Below are 10,926 nucleotides of genomic sequence, written 5' to 3' on the forward strand. Positions count from 1 at the left end.
GGAAAACAGAGCAAGGGGCTGACTGAGGAGGGATCAGCCAGACCCTGCGCAACTGGGAAGGGCTTTTGCTTTGCCCAAGCCTGTGTCTCCAAGGCTAAGAAGAACTGAGCTAGCAGAGGAGAGGCAGGTACTTTGCCACACCATATAGATCATTGTTGCAAACAAGGTCCTATAGTTACACCAAGTCTTGTAGAAAGGAGGTCCAGTAAGGTGTCTATGGAAATGTTATGATCTGCTGGTTATGATTATGCTATCTGTATGTATCAATATTGTAATTGAAATTATGAATATTGGCTATGTACTTGTATCTCAGTGTGTTTGATTCTAAGTAGTATTAATGAAGCATTTGGTCAGCTTCTTGAGAAAGGAATTTGTAGATTAAGTGCCTGTGACGAAGGAAGGGATTTTCTTGGGTTTTTCAATGGTTTGCATGCACAGGGGGTGGGACTCAGTTTCCCCGCGTGTTACTGGTTTAATGAGGTGATGAGAGAGGGAGTTTGTTGTATATAAGACCAGCGAGGGAACTTGGGACCCCAGCCTATGGCCTGGAGAATGGATACCCCAGTGACTGGTAACCGAGAGGCCCAGCTTAGGAGTCACAACCAGTTCTGGTCAATGGGAGGACAATGGGCTATAAAGAGAGGACCCCTGGTAACCTACCCAGCCAGTTCCTGCCACAGTCGGATAGAGGACAGCTGAGAGGAGAGGAGGCCCAGGTAATCCTGTTTACCTGGATAGAAGACAATGGACAGAGGCAGGATTTGGGGGATGTGATAGCAGATGCCCAGCTGGGAACCAGAGGGGCTCAGGACTGGAGAGAGAGCAGATAGAGCTCACCTGGATGAAGAGGAGACTTGGATGTGCTGTGTTCAGGGAGACCAGACCTGAGGGCCCTGAGAGTTTCCTATGCTGTGTTGAGATGCTCAATAAACCCTCCTGTTTTACGCTGGCTGAGAGTCACTCCAGTCTAGAGAATTGCATTATTCCCTCTGGGAGTGGAGGCCTCCAGGGTCCAGAGTGAGTGGACTCCCTGAGAGGGCCCATAGCGAGAGACAGGTGTGCTAAGGCTCAGAGAGGTGCGGTTCCAGGAGGTGAAGGGGCTTAACTCCCAAGAGTGGACCCCCAAGAAGGACTGTCTCACTGAAGGGGATTCCCCACAGGGCCGTGAGTGGGCACGACCTGTGAGTCTGTGACAGTGCCCAATCAAGAAACATTTAACTGACAATGGACCTTGGGAGGCTCCAATCCACATGAGATGTCTTCCTGGGAAAGTTGAAGGTAGCATGTGAGGAATGGTCACTCTCCCTGTAAAGAACTAAATCATGCATGGCCATGTGACTTGCCCATGTGACTCCAAACTCTATCTTGCTGCTGTGATTTTCCACAGTAAGAACAAAGGGGTTTCCTTCCACATGGCAGAGGATATAAAAGGCCCTGGAAACCCCTTCATTTTGTCTTCAGTCCTGCTTCTTACCTCTGGGGGAACTTTGCTACAAACTGATGCTCTGAACAAAGGACTGAATGACCCATCCCAGCTGTGGATGTACTCCAGAGACTTGATTTGAACCTGCAGTTTATTCCATCACTGCTACAAGCCTGAACCAAGAACTTTGTCATTACTGTATGTAATTGATTCCATTTAACCAATTCTAGCTCTCATCTATGTCTTTTTCCTTTTATGAATAAACCTTTAGATTTTAGATTCTAAAGGACTAGCAATAGCATCATTTGTGGGTAAGACCTGACTTGTATATTGATCTGGGCCTGGGGCTTCGTCCTTTCGGATAAGGAGAACCTTTTTCTTTTACTGGGATATTGGTTTTCATAACCATTCATCCTCATAAGGTGCAGTGCTGGTGGTGATACAAGGAAACTGGAGTGTAACTGGGCGTGACTCACCTCTGCGGCACCTCCTGCTGGTCACTTCAGGAATTAGCTCAAACTTGCAGCTGGAGCACCCTCTGCAGGCCGGTGATCCGCCTTCCGGCTTCTGCTACTGGCCCCATGTCCCTCCCTGGACCCCAGTGCCCCTTTTACGTGGTGTTCTGCCCCCTAGCAGTAACTCCTTTCTTCTTAGGGTTTCCCCTCCCTGGGAACCCCCCACTCTATCCCCACTTTGCCTCAGGGTCTTGGCAACTGCCCAGTCATTAGCTAGCCCCACGCCCTGGGGCAGACTGCAGTATTAGCCTCTCATCATCGGCAAAGGGGTTTGGACCTGTTTCCTTGGCCTACCCCTGGGTTGCACCCTGCAACCCCAGTACCTCTTAGCTTACTCCTAGGCCGCAGCCTGGGGCTTTCCAGGCAGAAGCTCCCCGGCTCCACTGCCTTCCCCAGCCCTGCTTCACCCTAGGTACCTTGTCTGGTCCCTTGCAGCAGCCAGGCCCTTCTCCCTCTGAACACAGAGAGAAACTTCCTGGGCTCCTGGCTTCTCTGCCCTTATATAAGGGCCTGTGGCTCAGTTTGGGGCATGGCCCCAGCTGCTGCCACTTCCCCAATCAGCCCAGCTTAAAAGGCTGCTTTCTCCAGCCCCGGCCCCTTCTCTGGGCTGTCTTTAACCCCGTCAGGGCCGGAGCAGGGATCCACCCTGCTACATGGAGTATCTAAGGGAATTGCTTTTATGACTTCTGGTTAGCCAGTGGGGTAAAACCAAAGTCCTCTCTGTTTGTTGTGCCTTAGTTAAAAAAAAGAACACCGAGCTTTGGGCTGTAACTGCCCTGGTCTAAGCAATTTGTCCTGAATTGATAGTCTCAGTTGTTTCCCTCCAGAGGCCACATCATTGTATCGTTACACAGGGGGATAAGAGCAGTGTGTTTTGTGGGGATGGATTGCCGGGGAGTATAGGGCATGATGGGCAGTGTGTTCTGGGGGGAAGAGGGAGTGGGGGGTATATGGCAGGATGGCCAGTATATTTGGAGGGAGAGGAGGTAGCTGGCGGGTATAGGGTACGATGGGCAGTGTGTTCCAGGAGGGAGGGTAGAGCAGGGCACATTGGGCAGTGTGTTCCAGAGGAAGAGGGAGCCAGGAAGTATAGGGCACAATGGGCAGTGTGTTCTGGGGCAGAGACAGTGTGGGGGAGTATACGGCATGATGGGCAGTGTGTTCCTTGAGGGAGAGGGGAGCTGGGGGTATAGGGCACAATGGGCAGTGTGTTCCAGGGGGGAGGTTAGAAATGGGGGTACAGGGAACAATGGGCAGTGTCGTCAGGGGGGGAGGGGGAACAATGGGATATAGGCCACAATGGGCAGTGTGTTTTGGGGGGGGAAGTGGGGGTAGAGAACACGATGGATAGTGTGTTCCATGGGCGAGTGGGAGCAGGGGGATATAGGTCACGATTTGAAGTGTGTCCTGGAGAGGCAGGGGAAACTGGGGGGTATAGGGCACAATGAGCAGTGTGTCCCTGGGGGTTGCAGCATATATGGCACGGTGGGGAGTGAGTTCCAGGGGGGTGGAGAGCCGGGGGTACAGGGTGAGATGGGCCGTGTGTTCTGGGTGGGGAGTGGGATCTGGGGGTATAGGGCATGATGGGCAGTGTGTTGTATGGAGGGGGAGGGGAGAGGAGCTGATGGGTATAGATCAGGATGGACAATGTGCTCCAGGGAGGAGGGGGAACCGGGAGTATAGGGAATGATGGGCAGTGTGTTTTGGGGGAGAGTGGGAGCGGGGGATATAAGGTACGATAAGCAGTTTGTTCCGTGGGGGTAGGGGGAGCCTGGGGGTAAAGGGTACAATGTACAGTGTTTTCTGGGGGAGAAGAATGAGCTGGGGGTTATAGGGCATGATGGGTAGTGTGTTTCCGGGAGGTGGGGGGAGAGCCAGGAGGTGTAGGGTAAGATGGGCAGTGCATTTGGCGGGGAGGTTAGGTGGGAGGTATAGCGAATGAAGGGCGATGTGTTCTGGGGAGGAGGGGGATCTGGGGGCTATAGGGCAGGACGGTCTGTGTGTTCCAGGGGGTAACTGGGGGGTTTAGGGCATGATGAGCACTGTGTTCTGGGGAACGGGGGAACTGGGGGGTATAGGGAACAATGAGAAGTCTGTTTGGTGGAGCGTTAGTGGAGCGAGAGCCTTGTTCCCCTGGAAGTAGATGGGAGAAAGGTCAATGGCTACTGGGACATGGGTGCTGAGGTGATGCTGGTCCAGCCCGAGGTGGTGGCTCTCGATAGGGTGGTGCCCAATACCTGCCTGACCCTGACGGGCGTGAGCAGGACCCCATTCAAGGTGCCCATGGTGAGGTACATCTGAAATGGGCCAAGGAGGGCCCCAAGGCACCATCACTTGCCCACTGGTGTTGTTGGAAGGTGACCTAGAGGACTGGCCAAGCAACCCCCAGAATGCCCTATTCATGAGACATAGCCAGAGCTGGTGAGCTGCTCTATGCCCTGTCATTGGGGACGGTACCTCACCGGAGGCTCAGGACCCGACCCTGGTGGGGAGGGAGTGCCAAGAGACAAAGCGCAGAGGGGCTGTGGCTTCAGACCCAGCCAGCAAGAAGGAGCAGGTCCCCATCTCTTCCCCAACCGCTGAGTTCCAGACCGAGTTGCAGAAACATCCCTCCTTGCAGAAGCTAAGGGACTTGGCTAGCCTCAGTGCAGCACAGACCATGGGGAAGGGCTGCCAGGAGAGGTTCCTGTGGGAGAAGGGATTCCTGTGTCGAGAATGGGCTTCCCCAGGGGAAGTGGAGTCATGGGAGATCCGGAGGCAGCTGGTGGTCCCCCAGAAGTATCGCCGCAGGCTACTGGACCTGGCCTATGATATCGCTCTCTCAGGACACCAGGGAATCCAGTATACCGGGCAGAAGCTGCTACAGAATTTTTACTGGCCTGGAGTCTTTAATACTGTCCAACAGTATTGCAGATCCTGTGACCCCTGTCAGAGGGTGGGGATGACCTGGGACAAGGGGAAAGCAGCTTTGAGACCTTTGCCCAGCAAAGAGGAGCCTTTTCAGAAGGTGGCTGTGGAAAATCATGGGAGATGGGAGAAATTCCAGAAGACTGGAAAAGGGCAAATATAGTGCCCATCTATAAAAAGGGAAATAAAAACAACCCAGGAAACTACAGACCAGTTAGTTTAACTTCTGTGCCAGGGAAAATACTGGAGCAAGTAATTAAGGAAAGTCATCTGCAAACATTGGAAGGTGGTAGGATAGGGATAGCAGCATGGATTTGAAAGAAAAATCGTGTCCAACACAAATGATAGCTTTCTTTTGAATAGGATATGAGTCCCTTGTGATAAGGGAGAGGATAAGGGAGAGGATGTGTATGACCTATGACTTAGTTAAGGCATTTGATACGCGTCTTACATGATTTCTTATCGATAAAACTGGGCAAATACAATTTAGAATGGGCACTATAAGGTGGGTGCAAACTGCTGGATAACGCATACTCAGATAGTGTTATGTATGTTCCCAATCTGATGGAAAGGTATAAACAGTGGGGTTCTGCAGGAGTCTGTTTTGGACTGGCTGTGTTCAATATGCTTCATCAATGACTTAGAATATTGGCAAATAGAAAGTACGCTTATTAAGTTTGCAGATGATACCAAACTGGGAGGGATTGCAACTGCTTTGGAGGACAGGGTCATAATTCAAAATGGTCTGGACAAATTGGAGAAATGGTCTGAGGTAAACAAGATGAAGTTTAACAAAGACAAATGCAAAAAGGATGGGTTGATCCGGTTCTGTGTAGACTATTGGAAGCTTAATGCTATCACTGTGTCTGATGCCTGCCCCATGCCCAGGCCTTACGAGCTCCTAGACAAGGTGGGAGGAGCTCGCTACCTTACCACTATGGATCTTACAAAGGGCTACTGGCAAGTACCACTGGATGCAGATGCCAGGCTGAAATCTGCCTTTATCACCCTTCTGGGACTCTGAGTTCCTGGCCCTGCCTTTCAGCCTCAAGGGGGTGCCTGCTACCTTGCAGCACCTGGTGGATCAGCTACTGAAGGGGGTGGAGAGTTTTCCCATGGTGTACATTGATGACATCTGTGTCTTTAGCCAGACATGGGAGGACCATGTGTTCCAGGTTAAACAAGTGCTGGACCAACTCCAGGAGGCTGGGCTGACCATAAAAGCTGAAAAGTGCAAGGTGAGGATGGCCAAAGTATTTTACCTCGGCCACTGGGTGGGGAGCAGTTGCCTAAAGCCAGAATCAGCCTAGGTGGAGGCGATCAGAGACTGGCCCACTCCCCAAACCAAAAAGTAGGTCCAGGCCTTTATTGGGATGGCAGGGTATTATTGAAGATTTGTGCCTCTCTTTAGCTCCATAGCCGCCCCCATCCCTGAGCTATGCAAGAAGGGAAAGCTAGACAAAGTGTTCTGGACTGAACAGTGCACAGAGAAGGAAACTCTGGTCAATGGCCCAGTTCTGATAAACTCAGACTTTGACAAGCCCTTTATGGTGTTCACGGATGCCTCAGACCCAGGTCTGGGTGCGGTGTTAATGCAGGTTGATGGAAAGGAGGAGCGACATCCCATCATGTACTTGAGCAAGAAGTTGTTACCTTGGGAGCAAAATTACACGGCCATAGTGAAGGAATGCCTGGCTATGGCATGGGCCCTTAAGAAACTACAGCCATATCTATTTGACCACTCTCCCCTGACCTGGCTACACCAGATCAGAGGAGCAATGCCATGCTCCTGAGGTGGAGCCTACTCCTCCAGGATTATGATATGGAGGTGGTCCACGTGAAGGGAAGTGCCAACGTGATAGCTGATGCGTTGTCCCAGAGATGGGGGCCTGAATTTCCCCGGTCACTGTTTAGAGTGACCCTGCTCAGTTCAGTCTTGAAGGGAGGAGAGATGTGACGGACTAGGGAGTATTAACCTGGTAAAGTTGCATGGGAATTTTACTAGTTAACACAGGGTGTGCCTCCGTTTCCCTGAGGTACTGCACCAAAACTAGATGGTGGTGGGCAATAAGACTGTGACTTCACTGATGGATGATACTTGATGGCCAGCACTTCGTCTTAAACATTGGTGGCTGCCCTTTGTAACCTCAGCCCAGGAGGGGGTTGGGGCCAGGTGACACCTTCTGCCAGGGAAACTGGACAAAGGCTGGAGGAGAGGCCAGGGGTGTGGCTGGGTGAGACAGCAGGAGGGGGTTTCAGTTTGGAGCTGGCTGGGGAGACAGGTGGAGGCTCAGAACCTGGGTCTGGGCTCCCAACCCTTTAAGAGGGATCTGACTGAGGGGTCCTGTTTTCTGTACCTACAAGCTCTGTTTTAGACTGTGTTCCTGTCCTCTAATAAACCTTTTGTTTCGCTGGCTGAAAGTCATGGTGAACTGCAGGAATTAGGAGAGGGATGCAGAGCCCTGACTCCCCCACACTCCGTGACAAGGAGGTATAGGGCAAAATGGCCAGTGTACTCCAGGGAGTAAGGGGGATCCAGGGAATATAGGGCACGATGGGCAATGTGTTCCTGGGGGGAGGGGGAGGGGGAGTATAGGACATGATGGGAAGTGTGTTCCTGGAGGAGGGGGAGGGGAAGCCTGGGGGTTTAGGGCACAATGGGCAGTGTGATCAGGGAGGTAGTAGGGAGCAGGAGGTATAGGGCATGATGGGCAGTGTGTTCCAGGGGGAAGGGGGAGCTAGGGGGGTGTAGGGCACAATGGGCAGTGTTTTCCAGGAGAGTAGGGGGAGCTGAGAGGGATAGGGGCCGATGGGCACTGTGTTCCAGGAGGGAGCAGGGGGTGTAGGGTACGATGGGCAGTGTGTTCCAGGGGGTAAAGAGGAGCTGGAGGATATAGGGCGTGATGGGCAGTGTGTTCCGGGGGGTGGGAGAGGAGAGAACCAGGGGTATAGGGTACGATGGGCAGTGTGATCCGGGGTGGGGAGCCATGGGATATAGGGCACAATGGGCAGTGTGTTTGGTGGCGGGTTAGCCGGGAGGTATAGCGCACGATAGGCAATATGTTCCATGGTGGAGGGGTAACTGGGGGATATAGAGCAGGACAGGCTGTGTGTTCCTGCAGGCAGGCTAGAGCTGTGGGGTATAGGGGAAGATGGGCAGTGTGTTCCCAAAGGGGAGGGGAAGCAGGGGGAATAAGGAACGATGATCACTTTGTTCCAGGATGGAGGGGGAGCTGTGGGTGTAGGATACTATGGGTAGTGTGTTCTGCGGGCGGAGATCCGGGAGGTATAAAACGATGGGCAGTGTTTTCTGCGGTGGAGGGGGAACTGGTGGGTATAGGGAATCATGGGCAGTGACCCCAGGGGCGCTCCCTGGGAACTTCCCCACCAATGGATGCACCTGTTCATTGCCCATGGAGTTCAGATCTGGTGCACATGCCCATCTTAGTCTGCCCATGGTGCAGACCCCATGATTTCTGTCGCTCAGTGTGGGTAGCCCCAGTGGGTTTCCCCTCTGTGAGGCTGGCAGGCAGCATCTAGCGAGGAAGCCAGCTCCGTGCCTGTTGTCCCGTAAGCAGCATTTATAGAGGGACTTTCCCGTACCCATGCCTCTCATGCCCTGTGCCCACCCAGCTTGCCCGCTCAGAAGCAGTGCCGGTGGACTACAAAAGATCCTTTCTCATTGTAGGCCAGGCGGCTGATCCAGATGTTCTGGAAGGCGTTGAGTGATGCTATGATGGAGCCACCCAGCCACGCCGAGTAGCTGCGGTGGGGGGAAGCCAGGATGCCCACTTGCCCCTTGCCCACTGTCTCCATCCTGAGCAGCTCCTTCTTGATCCTCTCAGAGAAGCCGCAGAGCATGGTGGTTCCCCCAGCCAGCACCATGTTGGCCAGCAGCTCTGCCTGGTGCTCCGGCTTGCACTTCCTGATGCTGTTCATGGCATGGATGTGAATGCCCACCTCAGGGAAGCCCAGGACCGAGGGGGTAAAAAGCGCCTCAGGGCAGCGGAAGCGCTCACTGCCAATGGAGATGACCTGCTTGTCAGGAAGGGTGAAGTCCATGAGGTATTTCTTCTCGTCCCCATTCAGCTCAGCCTGGAAGTCCTCAGGGATGTAGCAGCACTGCTCCTTTATCTTGCAGACCAGCTCCAGCTCTTCCTCTTGGAAGGGGTTCCCGCACTCCCCCATCAGTTTGGCTAGGTAACGTGTCAGCCTGCTGCCTGCCATGTCCAACCGGTAGGTGGCGTGAGGCAGGATGTAGCCATCATGGACAGGGGCGGTGTACGAGGTCCCATAGCCAGAGCCAATCACTAGCCCACTGGTGCGCCCATAGGAATATACCGAGAGCAGGGACTGGTGGGCCACAAGCATCGCCGGCACCTCAAAGCTCTCGAACAGCAACTCAGCCATCTTCTCCCGGTTCGTGGTCGGAGAGAGGGGGGCATCTGTGACCAGCACGGCCAGCTCCTTGGGGCATACACTGAGCTCTCTGTTGAAGATGTAGTGCCATAACATCTCTAGGGCGTCCCAGTCAGTCACCACACCATGGGTCATCACCATGCTCGTGGTCACCTCCGAGCTCCTGCGCGGGATGCTTTCCCAGGGGTAATATAGGGGGCTGTCCTTGGTCCTGATCTTGGGAACCCCTACGTAGCTCGGCAGGATGGACCGTGGTTTCTCGTCCCCGGCCAGCCCACTCTTGGTGTAGCCAGTGCCAGTGTCTATTACCACAGCACAATAGTCCTTGTACTTCTCTGAGGCAAGGTCCCTGGTGCTAGACCCAGGGCCAGCAGGACCATGACTCTTAGGTTTCTTCCGCTGGCTCATTTCAGAAGTGCTTCCGCACGCTCTTCCTCTGAATCCTACCTGCAGTCCCAAGAGCCAGCCCCAGTGCTGGGTGAGAGAAGAACCCAGGAAAAACCTAGGGAGTGCTGTGTTGCCATAGCAACACCTTGCATCATGGACAGAAAGCAATGACATCATAGTGCCAGGAAGAAGGGGGAGCTGCTCACAGGGGCTCTTGGGAAGGTGCAGAGGGTAACAGTCTGCTCAGGTTGAGCCCAACACGGATTCTGCTGTCGAATTCTGTGGGATATGGGTCCTGGCCTACACAGAGACATGTGACTTGTCAGAGAGAGCAGCTGAGCAATGACTGCACATCGGAGACATGCACAGTACCCTGTAGCCAGTGGGGATTCCTCTGACTCAGGGCGCTGCATTGCTGCCAATAGATGGCAGTTTGTCCACAAGTCTGTCTGTCTATCTATCTGCCCATTGCCATATATGTCTGTCCACCCAGTGCCCTGCATGTCCCTCTCTCTGTCTGTCTGTTCAGTGCCCATCGTTATTTAGCTGTTAAGGCTTGAACAGAAATTGGCCCTGGTTTGAGGTATGTTTACTTAGGATATTCTTGTATTTGCTCATAGTTAACATGGCAATCTAAGAAAATAATCTGACCAATTCCCTGATCTGTGAGATCTCTGCTCCTGCCATCTTGCTTGCCAGTGGCAATCTCCTTATTCTTATCTAGTCAGAAAAAATCTGCTGGAATTTTGTACCCCAGGGTGTGACTGTTGGCAAACGAGCTGTGCTGTGCTTGGGCAGAGAAGCAGTCACAGTCCACAGCTAGCTGTACCTTTGGATCCTGCTATCTGTTTGAGTCCATCCTCTCTCAAAGCTGGCAACACTGCCCCCACCCCCCGTCCCCACAATTCCTCCCCTCTCAGACTGGGTCACAGAGCACAGACTCCTGGCACCAACCATGGCCTCAGCAGGCCTGGCTGGAGCAGGCTGCTCAGCAAAACTTCCCTCAGCTACCCAAAGCACCTTTTTCAGCTACAGTATTTGACACCCTCACCAGTAGGACACAGTACACAAAAAAGCAAAATAGGATAGTAAAGCAACACAAAGCTTGTCTGTCTTCCCTGCAGCTTCCCAGCCTGGCTTCTTCAGCCACTGGAGCAATTTCCTGCCAGAGGGCTGAGCCCAGCCTGATGGAGGTGAGGGGGTCAAAGAAATTGACCCTTGGTGAATGGTGCTGTCTCCCTTCTGTTGGTATTAACTCCTTGTAACCACAGAGTC

General features: G+C 53.2%; 1 protein-coding gene across 1 annotated transcript; it reads right to left on the minus strand.

The window, feature by feature from the left end:
- Positions 1-8,487: 8,487 nt before the first annotated feature.
- Positions 8,488-9,672, minus strand: LOC116826382 (actin, cytoplasmic-like). Its single transcript, XM_032783061.1, has one exon. It carries the CDS (start codon positions 9,670-9,672, stop codon positions 8,488-8,490), a length of 1,185 nt encoding a protein of 394 aa, XP_032638952.1.
- Positions 9,673-10,926: the final 1,254 nt, after the last annotated feature.

This window comes from Chelonoidis abingdonii, chromosome 16, assembly GCF_003597395.2.
Source record: "Chelonoidis abingdonii isolate Lonesome George chromosome 16, CheloAbing_2.0, whole genome shotgun sequence".
Lineage (NCBI taxonomy): Eukaryota > Metazoa > Chordata > Testudines > Testudinidae > Chelonoidis > Chelonoidis abingdonii.

Bases quoted from the DNA above. Each gene is read 5' to 3' on its own strand.
- LOC116826382 (XM_032783061.1), bottom strand. From the start codon at position 9,672: ATGAGCCAGCGGAAGAAACCTAAGAGTCATGGTCCTGCTGGCCCTGGG.